The following is a 16,797-nucleotide window of genomic DNA, read 5'->3' as shown; positions in this document are numbered from 1 at the left end:
GGGGCGGGCGGTGGGCGTGGCACCGGGCGTGGCACCGGCACTGGGCGGGGCACTGGGCGTGGCACCGGCACTGGGCGTGGCCCGCGGCCCGGCGGGCCCGGCAATATCCCGCCGGTAAAACTATCACAAACCCCGGTTCACCCTGAGATAGAATAGATTTATTAGCAAGAGGTAATCAGGAAACATATATTTTTACAAAAAAAATGGAAATATCTTTTTTTTTTTTTTTCCCAAACAAGCTGTAAGTTGAAATAGTTTTAGGGCTTGAAAGAGAATTCCCATACCACGAGGTATTGCTTACAGCAAGTGTTGTGTGAGTGGAGCATGCCTGCCACTGCCGGGGAACCGTGTCGGGGACTGTACAATGTAAAAAAACCCAGGTACTATTCACAGAATAAGCACTACATTACTATATCCTGCTAGGGTGGTTAGCCAGGATTACAGTAGATGTAATAAAAACACTCGTCATCTCTAACTCTACGTCATGGTACTCAGAGTGGGCACAAGGGTACGGATCTACAGCATATCAACAGGAGCCGGATGCAGCGAGGAGAGGCGAGGGGATGCTTCCATCTTCCCAGCTTCGGAGGGACCAGGGCAGCAGCCAGGGCCCCCCGTGCCCGGCCAGCACCAGGGTGGCACACACAGAGAGGGCAGCTCACACCGAGCGACAACCTTTAATGCGCTCCCTTCTCCCACCTTACAGAGTTGGGATGTAACCGCCAGCACTGTCCGAGCGAGAGCTGCTGTGTGCTGCCCCTGAGCCCCCGGGGACACAGGGCTCACCTGCCCCGTGGGGACACAGGGCTCACCTGCCCCGCGGGGACACAGGGACTCACCTGCCCCACAGGGACACAGGGACACACCTGTCCCGCAAGGACACAGGGCTCACCTGCCCCGCGGGGACACAGGGACTCACCTGCCCCATGGGGACACAGGGACACACCTGTGCCATGGGGACACAGGGCTCACCTGCCCCACAGGGACTCACCTGCCCCATGGGGACACGGGGACACAGGGCTCACCTGCCCCACAGGGACTCACCTACCCCGTGGGGACTCACCTGCCCGACCACCAGCCCCCCAGGAGGAACAAATGACAAAAGTAACATCATGGAAAAGAACCCGGGACTCCAGCGAAGTGTCGGCGCGTTAACCGTGACGGGGCGGGGAATCCTACGCGAGCGCGGCCGGGGCGGGGGCCGGGGGAGCACAGACGGGGGTCGCTCCGGGAGCGGGGCTATGTACAGGGGTACAGCGAGTGTCCGGCGGCCGCGCCGCTCACGAAGGCAGCTTGGGCTCTATCCGCAGAGAAGCTTCGTACAGGGACTCCTCGTCCATCACGCACGACTGGTCCAGCAGGTACTGCGTCACCTGGGGACGGAGCGGGCCGGGAGGGGCTCAGCCTGGCAGCGGGGCACCCGCACCCTGCCAGCCCGCTCTGACAGCGGTCAGCTGCTCTCGTGCGGGGCAGAGGCCAGCCGCTGCTGGAGCGGGGCGGCACGGCAGCCCTGCTCCCTGGGGAGGGCGTGCTGCCCCTCCATCGCTGCTTCTCAGCCTGTGCGGTGCACCCTCGAGCACCCCCTCTGCAGCAAGGGCTCTGCTGCAGCTGCCTGGGGACCACGGGGGGAGCCTGCTGGAGCCCCCAAGCCTCCCTCCTTCCCCCGACCCCTCCAACAGGCTCCAGCATGGAGCTGCCAGGCACTGAAGGTGTAGATGCTGTGATGAAGAGGGAGATGAGGGCAGAGCCTGCCCGTGGCTCTGGGGACAAGGCTGTACCTTGGGCTGGTGCTCGATCTTGTAGGAGGTTTGCTGGAACTGGCGGATCTCCCTTATGATGTGTGAGATCTGTGCAGGGATAAAACACAGGAGGTGCTCATGGCTCAGCCATCACGCAGAGAACCCAGCCCAGGGCCCAGGAGGGCAGGGGCACCCAGCACAGCACGGTGCAGAGGCCTTTTTGTCCCTTGCAGACACGGGGAACAAGCCCAGCTGTGTGCAGGGGACACATGTGGCCTCCTGGTGCTGTGCAGAAGGCTCAGGGCACACAGAGCTGGCCACAAGCACATCAGCCCAGCCCCTGTGCCCATGCCAGGGGGCTGGAGCACTCACCATCCTCATTTTGGAGAAGTTCACCAGGCCATCCTCGGTGTAGTTCGGGGTGCCCTCCTCGATGAACGCCAGGTCCGTCAGGTACATGCCCAGGTAGGGGACACACGGGGGGTCACAACTTCAGGAGTGAACCAGAAAGAAATCAGGAATAAAACTTTCTTACCTTGGAGCTTAGGGCATGGTAGAGGAGAAGGGGACAGCTCTGCAGTCAGCAGGGTTGGAAGGATTCTCTCTGATATAGGACAGAGGAGAAGGGGACAGCTCTGCAGTCAGTAGAGCTGGAAGGATTCTCTCTAGTATATGAGAGCTCTCCCAGGGAAGGCTCCTGGTCTGCTGGGCCTCATCCCCAGCAGCACAGCAGGACAGGCAGGACCTGTGGCTGTGGCCCTCACAAAGCCACGGGATGCAGGAGATGAGCTGGGGGCAGCTTTGACAGCACAGAGGGTCAGACAGACCTTTAGAAGCTTCCATGGACAGCCTGGTCTAGTGGAAGGGGGCCCTGCCCACAGAGAGGAAGGGAACAAGATGAGCTTTACAGTCCCTTCCAACCTAAACCACTCTGGGATTTGACGATTCTATGATAGTGATGGGGAAAATTGTTCTCTGGCGTCTGGCAGTGATTTTTCCCTTTGCAGTCCCTTTTATTCCCATCTTTCCACAAGCTGCACAAAGGAGCAGCTCAGTCCTGGGGATCACTCTGCCAGCCACTGTGCTGCTCCACAGGACACCCTTCAGTGCAGGCTCTGAACGATCCTGGGAGCAGAGCTCAGGTCCCCCACCTTGCAGGCCCCAGAGCGGCCGTGGGGCAGGAGGAGAAGCACCCTCCACTCACTTTTTCAGTGCCTCCCTCAGGTTCTTGAACCTGCCCTCCGACGACACCAGCTTCTGGAGCTTATCAATCAGAGCCTTCGTCTGCAAGAAACCAGAGTGCTGCTGGGAGGGGCCCTGGAAGAACCCCCATTCCTGGGGCTGGGGGGCAGCCTGCCGAGCCACGGGGGCACGTCCAGCCCGCCCTGCCCAGGGACATCACCCACGGACTGTTCCTGCAGCCCCACAGTGCAGTGTGCCCTGGCTGTCACACCTGGCTGCAGGGGAGCAGGCTGTGCACTCGCTGCCTCCCCCTGCTCCCACCTCTGCCCTCGCCTGTTTTCATTCACAGGTTTTTATCATTTTATAGCAAAAACGACTGCTCCTGGCTGGTGGGAGCCCACAGTGGTGCCAGCTCAGAGAGCTTTAACTGGGTGAGGCCAGTGTCTTCTCACAGGTAACAAGTGACAGGACGAGGGGAAAGGAGTTGTGCCAGAAGAGGTTTAGATTGAATATTGGGAAAATTTCTTAATGGCTGTCCAGGCCTGGCACAGCTGCCCAGGGCAGTGGTGGAGTCAGTGCAGGGATTGTAGGATATGTGGATGTGGCACTTGGGGACATGGGTTGGTGGTGGCCTTGGCAGTGCTGAGGGAACAGCTGGACTTGCACGGTCTCAGAGAGCTTTTCTAACCCAAAATTCCTTGGATAATCCCAACTCCAAGGCAGGGTCTGCCTGTCCACACACCACTCCCTCCCGAGAACAACCTGAAACCCCTTTCCCCGTTTTCTCACTCTTTTTCAACACACCTCATCCCGCCCCAACACCCCCCGGCAAAGCCTCCTCCCCGGGAGGGGCCACCCCTACCTGCTTGGAGACCTTGAGCCAGGTTTTCTTGAGGCGGAAGATGGCACTGCGGTTGAGGGAGGAGGTGATCTCCAGCACGGCGTTGTAGTTGTGCAGGCAGCGGCAGATGTCGGCCACCGCCACCCACTTCTCGATGGCGCTGACGCGCGCGTTGATCTCCTCGTTGCGGATGATCTCCGACGCGATCAGGTTGCTGACCTTGGGGACACGCGGCCCCCGGCCCGGCCTTTAGCGTGGGTTTGGGCACACCAGCCTCACGGCGGGTTTTGGATCCCCCCGTGCGGCTGCGGCCCCACGAGGAGCAGCTGCAGCAGGACTGGCTCCACCCGCACGGGCTCCCCGGGGCAGGCAGGGCCCGTGGGGCAGGGGACCCCCCACACCCCAGCCCTGGGGAGGGGGCTGAGCTGCCTCCCCTGTGCCCTTCCCCCAGTGCCCATCCTGCAGCTGCACCTACATCGTTGAAGTGCTTTGTGTTCTTCATGATGTACGGAGTCCTCTCGTTCTTCTCCAGCTTCATCCAGCCTTGCCCAAAGAATTCCCTGCGAACCACAGCGCTCAGGTCAGCTTTTATTTCCCAGTTTTGTGGGATGTCCTAGCCCTGCAAGCTCCACTGCATCTGCACAGGATGGAGATCCCAGGGTCTTTGCCCTCACGCTGCTGAAGGGACCACGTGGATTTGCTGAACGTGTGATGGTTGTGGGAGGGTCTCCCTGAGCCGCTTACCTTGGGACACCCCAGAAGAGCAGAGAAGCCACAGGGCTCCCAGTCTGCGCTTGAGCCAAGTCTGGGCTACTGGCAAAGCCCAGGAAGGCTTTGCACTCTCTGGGCTCAGCCCAGCCAGGCTGCCCGCGGGGCCCTGGGTGACCAGAGCCACCTTTCCTGACCCATGGGCATCACTCACTCGTATGGGATCTTCTTGAAGACCAGGTGATCCAGCAGCGTCAGCTGTTCTGCGATCTCCAGGGCTGAATGGTTTTCAAAGGGCTCTGCTTTGACCCCCTCAGCCTGCAGGACAGAGGAACAGTGGGGCTCTCCAGGCAGGAGCACAGTGACAGCCCCCACACACCGTGGGCACAAACCCAAAGCCAAGCCGGGCTCCCAAGCCAAGGCTTTTCCCCAGCAGGGCTGGAGTGTGCTGTGCCAGAGGCACCCCAGCCACACCGTGCCCGTGCCGAGCTCCTGCCAGCCTCGGGACCCCCAGGGATGTAATCATGCAGCCTTTTGGCTCTTTAATTAACAAAGCAGCCCGGGATCCCAGCTGGAGCACCGCTGCCCCTGCCCAGAGGTAACATGGCTTTGCCAAGGGATTTCCAGGAAAGCAGGGGAGCAGGGATGAGCCCTGTCCCCGCTCCTGGCTCTGGGCAAGCAGCACTGCAGCACAGGCAGGGCTCGGGGTGCCCTCCTGGAGCCACCCTGGGCTCACAGCCGAAGCCTGAGGTCCAGACTGCACGGAGTCACTGCCTGGTGACTGTCCTCAAACCATCACAGGGACATTGTCACTGAGACCGCTCCTTGGGCACAGCTCGGGACCACCCAACAGCCCCCACAACACCCCACAAACAGCACTCAGACGGGGCTGGTGCCACTCCCTGCAACACCTCCACCCCGCCGCCTTCCGGGGAAAGATCAGCCACCAAAAATAACAAACCCCACCAGCATTCCACCCAAATAAACCCCAAACAGCCCTGATGACACAGGAGAACTCCCCAAGGTCAACACACACACAGAGCCCAGCAAGGCAGGAGCCCCTTGCACAATCCCTTGGGACAGGGCTTGTGAAAGCTCCAGCAAACAAACCCTGGCTGGGCTCCTCCAGAGCTGGGGTGAGCTGTGGGGCACACCAGAGCCGGGGAGGGGGTACCGGTGGCCCCTGTGCAGGGCAGGGGGCTGCAGCACCCCGGAGGTACAGCACAACGCAGCCCCCCGCCCATGATGTGCACCCCAAACCCCAGGGCACCCTCACATCCAGCACCCTTGGCTGCAGGGCGCTGCTGCCCCGCCTGGGGGGCAGAGCAAAGCCCTCGGGGCTCTTCTGCTCTCTCCCCTTCAGAGGAAGCTTCCAGAACACAAAGTTTTAGGCAACAGCTCAAACAAAGCCCAGGAGGGACTGCCCCCCCTGCAGGAGCCAGCAGCAGAGCCAGGGGACAGAATCTTGGGTGTTTTAGGTGCTGCAGGCCGGTTTCAAGTGGCTCTTGTGTTCTTCAGGGAACAGGTTTGGTTGGGTTTTTTTCAGTGCAGAAGGGCAGCAAGTGCTCTGCAGCCACGCTGGGGGCTCTAAATCCACGCACATTCCCAGGGCTCTCTTTCCAGGGAGCAGCAGTGATCCTGGCTGAGCCAGAGCCCCTCACTTGGGACTGGAATGGGTTTGGGGACACAGAGGACACGATGGGAGCCCCTGGGGCTTTCCCGTGTCCCTGCAGCAGGCACGGGCAGCAGCAGGCAGGTGTCTCCGTGCCCTCTGCAGCCGTTCTGCTGACTGCAGGGGGAATAATGTGCCTGTGGGCTGGCTGGTGCTGCCTCTGCCCTAACAGATCCAGCTGTGCTCACAGCTGGCCCCTCCCCAGAAAGCCTTTCCTGCTTTGCAGCTGCACCCCGGCACTGGCCTGGGAGGCTCGCTCTGCCCTGAGTGCGCACCAGGACCTTTGGCTGCTCCCCTTCCACCAGCCCAAGGCAGCAGGGGCAGGCAGGCAGGGGAGGAAGGAGTATTTACCATCTGCACGACCTCCTCCAGGGTTATCTGGTTGTCTCCTGGATCCTCCTGCGTCAAGGTCCTGTGGCACGGAAAGACAGGATTACTGCAGCTGGGAAAGAGCCACACAGCTGCAGCAGGGCAGCGTGGCACGCTGCAACCCTCAGCCTGTGCTTCAGGAGACCCCCTCAGCCCCATTCCTCCTTTTAAAGAGAAAAACACTCCCTAGCCGAGGCCACGCGGCCCCACAAGGGCCAGCCCTGCTGCAAGGCAAGTGCCCTGCCCTCAGCACGGGGTGGGCACACCCTGAGTGCCCGAGCCGCCCTGCCCAGCACAAACCTGGCGCTGGCACAGCCGCGGTGCCACAGCAGGACCCCACGGCAGCAGGGGCCAGCACCCCCTGGGCTCAGCACAGAACCTCGGCCAGGCTCCAGGGGGGTCACACCCGCCGTGTCCCGAGGCTGAGGGCAGCCAGCACCACCCAGCCTCCTCCTCATCTTCCTCCCTGCCGCCCCCAGCCCCGGCACAGTCCCTGCTGAGCCCTGCTGTGCTGCCAGGTGAGAGCAGGAGCAGCCAGCAGCTGGCAGTGCCAGGAAAGGCCTGACACAAAGCCTCCTGCCCGCAGCCCCTCACCTGATGATGTTGGCAGCTGCTTTCCTCTCCTGCGTCAGGAGCTCGGGGTCGTGGATGACCTCCTCCAGGAATGCGATCACCCGGAACTTCAGCTCCTCGTTGGTCTCAAAGTCCTGCCAAGGCCAGCACAGCCCTGGCATTACTGTGCTGGGAGTGACCCTGATCCCAGCAGAGCTGCTTCCTTCCCGGCTGGGCAAGGGGCTGCCTCTTCCAGCACAATCCCAGAACGGGAGGGCAGCGGGCTCACTCGCTTCCATTGCATCAGCATCACCAGGCCTGGGAGAGCTGTGACTTCCCGGTGACAGCCAGTACGGCACTGCTGCCACTGCCCCGCCACCAGTGCAGGAGGGACAGGACAGCAGGGACAGCTCCCAGTGCCGAGCCCTGACCCATCCCGGGCATCCCAACAGACAGCAAACCCAGAGACTCCCCTTGCTCTGCGCCCAGCCAGGGCTGACGGCAGGCCCCGCTCCCCTCCTCTGCACCCCAGCTGTGCAAACACTGGAGGTGACCCCTGTTCCCTGCCGGGCTCCCAGCTCCCTGCTCCCACCATCTACACTGCTTTGCTTCATCGGACCCTCAGTGCCAGACTGCCTTGCCAGCAATGCTGGCTGAGCTGCCCAGCACGCCGCTGGACTCGCTGGCAGGGCGCAGGGGGAGAGGGAGGGAGGGAGGCGCTGCCCACCTGGGAGTGTTTGGACACCCAGTGCCGCAGCACGTTGAGCACGCGGTTGGTGGCTGCTCTCCGGATCACAAACTCCTTGTCCCCGTTCCGCTGGTCCGTCGGGAAGCCTGAAACTGCCAGAGGGCCCTCAGCAGGCACAGCTCCCTCAGGAAGGGCTCACGGCCGCTCTGGGGCTGCCAGGAGCACCCCCTTCCCCAGCCGCCGTGCCAGGAGGGACACCCGGCCCCTGGGAGCTGCACACCCCTCGGGCAGTGCCATGCCCAGACTCCAGGGCACGCCTGGAGCAGGCGCTGGGCTCTGGGGGCTCCGGGCTCCCCCAGCCACAGCGTGCCTGCAGGGAAACTCCTCTGGTGGCAAGGGGCACCCCAAAGGCACGCCCTCGGGGCAGGTACCTGCGCTGGCCAGGGACATCCTGCGGTACTTCTCCTTGGTGGGGGTCCCCTCGTTGGCCCCCGCCGTGGCGATGGCGAAGGCGGAGGTGGCAGACAGGGCGCTGCGGGTGCTGTCCAGGTCCCGGCAGGACGTCATCACCATGCCATTGTTGTAGGAAAACAGCGAGAAATCTGCGGGAGAAGAAATCCAACACCCCTGTGGGCACCCCTGCTGCCCGGACAGGGCCCCACGCGTGCCAGCCCCCCGAGACACGGGCACCCCCCAGACCTCGCTCGTTACCTGATGAATTTTTGCACTTGATGGACTTGGGAGTTGTTGGAGATTTTGTTGGGGAAGCTTCAGCTTCTGCTTCATCGCTGTGGTTGGGATCCGTGTCCGACTCTTCCCTGACAGACACCTCTGAGCCTGGGAGGACAGGGAGCCCCTTTACACCTGCTGCACACAAACCTTTCAGTTCTTCCCATTTTCCTCAAGTCTGGCCCTTTCCAGCTTGGGATGCGGCCACCGTGTATGGGAAAGGCACAGAGTTCTGCCGTTTCTGTGGGATACTTTAGAACAGTTTTTTTCCTTGAGGTGTGGGGTGTTTGGGTGGTTTTTTGGTTTTGTTGTTAAAAATCACTGGAGTTTCAGGAGGCAGGAGTTCTGTGTGCACATTAAAAATCACTGAGGTTTCAGGAGTTCTCTGTGCATGCACCTAAACCAGCCCCTCTGTGCCAGAGCCCCCGATGCCCAAACCCACAGGGACTCACTCTGCTTTCCGGGCAGGGACTCCTCTTGCTTTTCCGAGGCCGCTTCTCCTTCGTCTGGGATCTTATTGGGATAGCTGCTGGACACGTACAGCTTGTTGATGTCCAGAGTGGTCTTGCTGAAGGGGGCCATGGAGGAGTAGACGCCGGCGTAGCCGTTGGAGGAGCAGCTGAGCGCCGCCAGGTCCAGCGCCTTGCCGCCGGTGATGATGGGGATGTTGAGGGACAGCTTCCTGCGGCGGCTGGGCGACGACGACTTGCTGATGGACAGCGGCGGCGGCGACGAGAACTTGCGGTTGGCCCGGGGGGACTTGGGGGGCTCCCCGTAGAGCAGCTTGTTGTTCTGGCTGTTTGCAAACAGGAGCTCCAGGGACCTTGCGGAGACAGGGAGAGGCTGAGCTGGCACCTGCCCTGCCCTGGAGGTCGTGGGGATCCCCCCAGGGCGTCCCCCCAGGCACAGCAGCGGAGCCAACGTGAGCCCCACCACCCTGCGGGCAGCACCTGGCTCTCCCAGGAGGGGGGACACCCACAGAACTTGGATCCTTCTCCTTCCCCTGTTTGGGGGTAGCACAGCTCACGGGGAGCAGTGACAGTCCCAGGGGGGCACCAGGGACAGGACAGGTCCCTGGCAGCACTGCAGCCTCACCGTGCAGGGATGGCACTGATGGGCTTCTTGTAGATGGTGATGAGCTTGTCGAGGACGACGAGGGCGGTGGTGAAGACGCGGTAGGAATGCAGGAAGGTGTTGAGGAAGTCGATGCTCAGGAAGCGCAGGTCTGTCAGCCTCTCCAGCAGCCGCTCCACACTGGCATAGCGGATCTGCAGGACCTTGCAGGAATTCATCGTTTTACTGAACCTAATGTCAACATCATCACAATACAAGCTGGCATCAGACCTGCAGAGAAACAAGATTTCTGTGGTTCCAGCCTGGAACGAAACCAAGAGACCATGGGCAGCGGTGCGGGAAGGAGCCCTGTTCGTACGGGGTGTCCCCAGGAAAACCTGGCTGGGAATGCTCCCGGGGAAAACCCAGACACCCACACCCTGGAATGGGCTCCTGGAAGGGGTGGAGTGCTCAGCAGGCAGAGGGATGTGGAGGGGCCATCCCCAGGTGCACACAAGCCAAGCCCCCTCCCCTGCCTGGCAGCAGGGAATGGGGCAGGAACACCCCGTGCTGCCCCATCCCCCCGGCTGGGACCACCCCCCTCGTCCCACACGTGTCCCAGCACAGCCTTTGCACCCCTACAGGGAGGACAGCCCCCGTGCCCCTGCCTTCTGGCACTTTTACCCCCTCTTTACTATTGTTATTTTTCTCCGAACTCTCCCCTTTGGCATTCCCACCTCCCCAGCACACACAAACCCCTCAGCAGCTAATTAAGGCTGCTAATCACCCCACTGGGACAGCCCATGGAGCACAGGGCAGGCCGTGAGGTCCCGGGGAGGTGCCAGTGCTCCCGAGGCTCCTGGCAGCGTTGGGCTGGCACAGGAGCTGTGTCGTGCCCCCTGCACACTCACTTGATCATCTGGGGCACGGTGACCTTGGAGTTCTCCTCGAAGGCGTTCATCATCAGCCCGTTGCAGCGGATGTTGTCCACGCACTGGGAGAGACACGGGCGGCAGGTGGAGGAAGTCAGGGCTTGGCTTTCCCCAGAGCAGCCACATCCCTGCTCCGTGCAGGTCCCCAGACCCAGGGGCGCCAGGACAGCTCCCGGGGTGCAAACCCAGGCGCAGGGCGGCGGAGGGGCCGCGGGCACGCGGCAAACCCGGTGTTACCTGCCTGCCCAAACCGACACCACGGCCCAGCAGGGACCCCGTGGCAGCTCCTCGTGCTGAGAGCTCCACACCCCTCCCTGCTGGGCCCTACCTGGCTGATGTCACTGGTCCATGCAGCCTTCTCCTGCCTGGACGAGGCCACGAGGATAACGGTGAAAGATGAGGAATCTTTCGGCTCCACCACGATTTTGAAGTCAAGGTGGTCAATGTCTTGTCCTGATGTTTTGGCTTTGGAACAGAAAAAGCCCACACAGTGATTGGGAAAGCCTTTCCCTTCCCCTCTCTCCCAGCCAGCTTTCAAGGAGGGTTTATTCAGGTTTTTGTGGGCTGTTGGCTGCCCCAGGAAAGTCAGGTCTGTCTAAGTGTGGGTCTGCTTGGTTCTCAGTAAATAATGAATCTAATTAAACCTCAGTCGTGGATCCCTTGAATCTACTGGCACCTGAATGTGACCCCATTCCCCAGGCACGCCCCACCTACCGTCCTCGTCGGTGCTCTCGGGCTCCTCCACCAGCGTGCAGTCGATGAGGGAGATCACACCGTTCTGCAGGGACAGAGGGGGCTCAGCACTGCCACCCTGGGGCTGGGCATCCCCTGACCCCCCAGCACAGCCCCCACCAGGCCGGCAGTCAGGGTTCAGCAGTGGGACCCCCCAGGGGCTGACATTTCCTCTGTCCTTGTCCCCCACCCCAGAGCTGGGGACAGGTTGGTGTCCCCAGGGGGGCACACACAGCCCAGGGAGGGGACACACACACAGCGCCTGCTTTCACTGGGAAAAAGATCTGTGCCTGCTGGGATCTCTGGGTTTTCCTTGTCAAATTGATCAACTAATTTGTTTATAAATTATTTAATAGGAGCTTTAAATTTAATTTTCCCAAAGTCTGTTGTTGCAATTATCAGCTCTTTGCCACGGACTGTAATTCTTCAAACTGATAATTTAATGCCAGTAACAAGCAATTTCTGTAAGATTCTTGCTCAATTAACTGCCAAACTTCCCCAAATAAACACAGGAACCCAGGGAGCATCCAGAGGAGCTGGGAGTGCTACAGACAGCCCGGGCTGTGATTCCAGTTTCTTCCAGAATGGACTGTCAACATTTCTGCTGCAAATCAGGGTAAATTCTTTTATCAAGATCGTGTAGTTTCTCATCTCTCCTGTGACTCAGCTCTGACAAGGACCACGTGAAATAAATCCAGGTGGCTGCAGGCTCCCAGCCCAGCATCCCTGGGCTGTGCCAGGAGAGGCCGAGGTGGTCCTGGACCCCTCTGTCACCAAGAGCCCGGCCAGCTGGGGCCACAGCCGGGCCACCCTCTGGCCCCCACGGGCAGGGAGCAGCAGCAGCCCCCGGCCCCTCACCTTGGTGAGGTGCAGCTTGCCCCCGGAGCCGCGGGTGCAGATGATGAGGTGCTTGGAGAAGAGGAAGCACTGGCGCTCGCCCTCCTTCCTGAGCGACAGCGAGCCCAGCCGGCCGCGCGTGATCTTGCCCTTCTCCGACATGGGCACCTGGATCAGGGAGCCTGCGGGGCACACGCCGTCAGCCCCGCACGGGGCAGCCCCCGCCGTGCCCCAGGGCTGCCACCAGCCCGGGTCGTGCCAGCAGCGGGGGCACCACGGCCAGCCCACCCTGCGCCCAGCCCAGGGCGCTGCTCCAGGGGCAGAGCTCGGCGTGGTGCTGCTGCCTCCCCGGTGGGGCACCAGTACCAGCCAAGGTGCACCTCCCGTGCCCTGAGGTGGGAAAGGGCAGGGGCAAACCTGCCCAAAGTGCCAGAACTGCCCGAAGCTGATGTGCCTCTGGTCGGTGAAAACTCAGAACTGAGTAATAGTTTTGAATTTCACAGGCCACCAGAGCACACAGGACAGGGACAGGGCCACGGGGCTCACGCTCACCACAGAGGGGAGGGATGCTGGCACTGACACTGACCTTGCCTGACGAAGGTCTGGCTGGTGTCCAGCAGGATCTCACAGCCCTCGATGATCATCCTCTCTATTGCCAGGTTTTTCCGAATGTTTTCAGTCTCACTCACTTCATCGTGCATTATCCTGAGGGATGGAGAGCAGAAAATCAGAGCTGGGGTGGGATCTGCACACGTTTTCCCAAGCCCTTTGGACATAAGGTGGGGCTGCACCAGGTAAAACCAAAACTGAAGGAATGTCAAGGGAATTGCAGCAGGATCCACCCAGACAGAGCCAGGAGCTCCAGAGGTGACCTGTACATCTGCCCAGGCTGTGCCTCCAGGCTGATAAATACTGAAATGGGAGTGCTTGGAAATCACAAAATTCACATCCCCTCCTGATATCCCTGCTCCTTGAGGAGTGGGAAGAGGGTTGGAAGCTCTTTACAGAACTTAAAGTGTGCAGGTGGGTTTGGCACCGACATCCAGAACACTCCAGAGCAGTCCATGGGCTGGGGAGGAAGAGGATAAAAAGCAGGGAATTGTGGCCAATTCCCAAGTGCTCATGTGGAGATCTCGGAGGCACTCAGTGCCTTCCCATGGGGCAGCCCCACCAGCCCTGAACAGAGGACAGAACCAGACCCTCGGAGCCATCCCACTCCTCCAAAGCCCTCATTTCACCACCCAGGAGCCCTGGCAAACACTGCCCCTGGCCAGAGCAGCCAGGACCCGTCCCACAGCACAGGGGTGGATCAGCAGCTCTCACCTGGACAGCTCTTCCAGCTTGGACTTGGCGTAATCCAGGCTGTTCCTCTCCACGTGCTCGTGGGGCGTGTGAGCCAGCAGCTCGTGCAGGGTCAGGATGTACCTGGGGATCTGCAGCACGAGGGAGAGAGCAGAGGTCAGTGCGGGCACAGGGGACAGCAGGGGCCCACCCTGGGCTGCTCCTGCCGTGGCTGGGGACACCCTGGCCTGAGCGGTTAAAGCTTCAAAGATCCTTGTGCCAAAGCTGAATGAAGAGGAGGCACAACGTGGGGCTGTGCCCAGGACCCTGCTGGTCCCTGTGCCAGTCCCAGAGGTGTGGGATAACCAGGGAGCCAGCAGCACGTGGAGTGCCCCCACAGAGATGGCCCAGGCAGGCCCAGGAGCCGTGTGGGACCACCAGGGTCCAGCCCCAGCCCACCCTCGCCCAGGCTCTGCCTCCCAGCACGCAGTGCCAGCTGTGGGGATGGGCTGTGCGCTGCCTGGGGCCAGCCCTGGCTGCAGCGGTCACCTGGAACATGGGGTAGGTGAGGAAGGTCTCCAGGGTCCTCTCCTCGCAGTCAGGCTTGGCCTCGTAGTGCTTGAGCAGCTTGTCGAAGTCGCGGTTCTGCTTGCAGTGCGCCAGGATCTGCAGGCTGTACTGGTGGTTCCGCACAAACTCCTGGTAGATGTTCAGCATGGGCAGCAGGATGTCGAACAGGTCGGCTGCCGGCAGAGCAGGGCGTGGGTGGGCTGCTCCAGCCCCGCCTGGCCACAGCCCCTGACCCCCCAGAGCAGCCCCAGGGTCTCCTGCTCCTCGTGCCCCCCGGCTCTGCCCAGTGTGAGCTCAGAGGGTCTGATGGGCACAGTGATGCTCTCCAGCACCAGCCTCCCTGCGCACGGTCCAGCCCCACCTCCCAGCAGAGCCAGCAACGCCAGAATTTGGTCACTCTGGGGTTTGCTCTGTGTGGCTGACGTGACCAAGCCAGGACACTGTGCAGCGTGTTTTGCTGCTGGTTGGCAAATGCCTGCGGAGCTGCAGAAGGAGAAGGAGCAGCAGCAGGAGGATGAGGAGGAGGAGGCAGCAGCACTCACCCAGCACCAGCGTGGGCCAGCTGGAGATCCGTGCCTTCAGGCCTTGGTAGAAAATTTGGTGCAAAAACATGATTGTTTCGCTGGAAGAGGAACCAAGAGAGGACTAAGCCAAACCAAGAACAGACAGATGAACGAGAGGTAAATAAAGAGGAATTAGACAAATTCCCCATGGCAGGGGGAGCAGGGCAGCCCTTGTGCTGGCTGGGGGCAGCTGCCCGAGGCAGTGCACAGGAACGGTGCAGCTGCAGACTCCCAGCACCACGGAGGTGCAGAGCTGCTGGGATGCCACAGGGCTCCCGGAGCCCAGGACGGAGCTCACCTGTTGAGGAAAATGCTGCTGACGTCGTCGTGGGTGATGGGCGGTTTCTTGGAGCTGGCGGCCATGCGCAGCGGCCGCAGGAAGTTGTTGACGAGGATGTGGAGCTGCTGGACGTACTCGGCCTCGGCCTCCAGCATGCTGAACACCACCTGGTTCCTCTTGCGCATGCTGTCAGCGTGGGGGGACCTGATGTAGTCCTGAATGATGGTCTTCCACTTCCTCCGGCACAGCCAGCCCCGCAGGAAGCTCTGCACCTGAGGGAGCAGGGGCTGGGGGTTAAGCACGGGGCTGGGGGCCAGGCAGGGACCCTCGCTCAGCACGGGGGGTCCCTGGCTCTGTACCCAGGTGTGTGTGCTGCTGCCTCTTCCTGGTGCTGCCCTGAGCCCTCCAGGCTGGGGATCCAACAACTCATCCAAACGCCTGGCACAGCTGTGGCTGCCCCATCTCTGAAGCAGTCAAGGGAAGGTTGGATGGGGCTTGGAGCAGCCTGGGACAGTGGAAGGTCCCAGCCATGACAGGGGGTGGAAGGAGATGAGGTTTCAGATCCCTTCCTTGTGTAGCTGGGCACCTGCAGCACGTCCTGCTCTGTGCCCAGGGCTCTGGCCCCCAGGACAGCTGCTGCTCCCTGTGGGAATGCTGCCGGGGTGGTGGCTTTTCCTTGGCCACAATAAAAGCTGTGGCAGCCAGGGGAACAGAAGCCAGAGGGGCTGGAGGTGCAGGAGCCAGCACTGGCCAGGATGCCTCGTGCTCCCGGCAATGCTGGGAGTGCCCTGCCAACAGACGGGCTCCCGCCTGGGCAGAGCACATTTTCCTGCTAAAAACCCTGCTGACAGAAGCACCGGCTCAGACACCTCCTTCAGCCCCCAGGGAGCACGTCTGCCGTGCCTGCTGGGCCCCCCGGGTGCCAACCCTTGCCACCACCCACCTTCTTGATCTTCTTGATGTCGCTGTCATCGTCGCTGGGCGCGCTGCTCTGGCTGGCCTGGATGCGCTCGTGGTCCTTGAGCAGGGACGCGATCTGTGGACACAGGGGTGAGCAGGGGCTGGGGGCAGGGGCATCCTGGGGGTATCCCGGGGGCCGAGGGCATCCTGGGAGTATCCTGGGGGCCGAGGGCATTCAGAGAGCCAAGGACATCCCATGGGCTGAGCACCTCCTGGAAGCTGAGCACATCCCAGGGGCTGAGGGCATCCAGAGAGCCAAGGGCATCCCAGGGGCAGGGGCATCCTGGGGGTATCCCGGGGGCCGAGGGCATCCTGGGGGTATCCCAGGGGCTGAGGGCATCCCAGGGGCTGAGCACCTGCTGGGAGCTGAGGGCATCCCAGGTGCCGCTGTGCCAGGGAACAGCGTGACCCTCTGGGTTAATGACAGACACAGGCACACCTTGTGTGGGTCTGTCCTAATGGGCACCACAGACTCACAGAGTGCTGCAGCCTGGACAAGCCCTCTGAGATCATCAAGTCCACCCGATCACAACACTGCCACTAACCCACCATTGTCCCCAAGTGCCACATCCACATGGCTTTTAAACCCCGCCAGGGGTGGGGTGGATGAAGCAGGTGAAGAAAGGTGGCAGAGCTGTCAGGGCTCCTCGAGCTGTCACTGACTCCTCAGTACCTCTGAACCCTGCCAGGACCGGCACCTGGAAATCCTGATGGGTGCCCAATCCAAACCCCATCCCTGCTTCCCAAAAATGCCTTCACAGCAACTCAGTAAACACAGCTTGGAGAGAAAATGGCAGTAAAATCTTGAGCATTTGGCCCCCAAAGTGTGCAGGCGGGGAGCAGCCCCCCAGGCGCTTCCCTCACATGTGGGATCAGAGCCATCAGCTCCCGGCTCTGGTTTCACTGTTTCTCCCTGTACTTTCTCTCCCTCCTCTGCTCATCGCGTGTCCCGGCCCCCACGGCCAAAACCACTTGCAAAGTGACAGGAAAAGGCAAGAAACAGCACATGTGCCATCCAGAACGTGGGAAATTGGGAAAATGTGATCTGGATTTTGATTTTGATTTTGAAGGAAACAACTTGGAAAGAGGACTTTGCTGGAGGGGGTGGG

At 61.2% G+C, this 16,797-nt stretch overlaps 1 protein-coding gene across 1 annotated transcript in view; it reads right to left on the bottom strand.

Moving 5' to 3' along the window:
• Window positions 1-1,280: 1,280 nt before the first annotated feature.
• Window positions 1,281-16,797, bottom strand: part of RASGRF1 (Ras protein specific guanine nucleotide releasing factor 1) — a 32,064-nt gene continuing 16,547 nt past the window's right edge. The window contains exons 4-27 of the mRNA XM_041465033.1: window positions 15,672-15,764; window positions 14,747-15,000; window positions 14,428-14,507; window positions 13,865-14,058; window positions 13,358-13,467; window positions 12,621-12,739; window positions 12,056-12,216; window positions 11,180-11,243; window positions 10,794-10,930; window positions 10,445-10,527; window positions 9,576-9,824; window positions 8,933-9,303; window positions 8,463-8,588; window positions 8,183-8,353; window positions 7,791-7,897; window positions 7,106-7,218; window positions 6,494-6,554; window positions 4,685-4,788; window positions 4,238-4,322; window positions 3,784-3,981; window positions 2,944-3,023; window positions 2,112-2,229; window positions 1,779-1,847; window positions 1,281-1,373 (exon numbers count right to left, since the gene is read on the bottom strand). Of these exons, the coding sequence (XP_041320967.1) occupies window positions 1,281-1,373; window positions 1,779-1,847; window positions 2,112-2,229; window positions 2,944-3,023; window positions 3,784-3,981; window positions 4,238-4,322; window positions 4,685-4,788; window positions 6,494-6,554; window positions 7,106-7,218; window positions 7,791-7,897; window positions 8,183-8,353; window positions 8,463-8,588; window positions 8,933-9,303; window positions 9,576-9,824; window positions 10,445-10,527; window positions 10,794-10,930; window positions 11,180-11,243; window positions 12,056-12,216; window positions 12,621-12,739; window positions 13,358-13,467; window positions 13,865-14,058; window positions 14,428-14,507; window positions 14,747-15,000; window positions 15,672-15,764 (3,240 nt within the window). The remainder of the gene's footprint in view (window positions 1,374-1,778; window positions 1,848-2,111; window positions 2,230-2,943; window positions 3,024-3,783; window positions 3,982-4,237; window positions 4,323-4,684; window positions 4,789-6,493; window positions 6,555-7,105; window positions 7,219-7,790; window positions 7,898-8,182; window positions 8,354-8,462; window positions 8,589-8,932; window positions 9,304-9,575; window positions 9,825-10,444; window positions 10,528-10,793; window positions 10,931-11,179; window positions 11,244-12,055; window positions 12,217-12,620; window positions 12,740-13,357; window positions 13,468-13,864; window positions 14,059-14,427; window positions 14,508-14,746; window positions 15,001-15,671; window positions 15,765-16,797) is intronic.

The sequence above is a fragment of the Pyrgilauda ruficollis genome, unplaced genomic scaffold (genome assembly GCF_017590135.1).
Source record: "Pyrgilauda ruficollis isolate IOZ18807 unplaced genomic scaffold, ASM1759013v1 scaffold186, whole genome shotgun sequence".
In the NCBI taxonomy this organism is placed as follows: Eukaryota; Metazoa; Chordata; class Aves; order Passeriformes; family Passeridae; genus Pyrgilauda; species Pyrgilauda ruficollis.
This window is presented reverse-complemented; position numbering and strand designations above follow the sequence as displayed.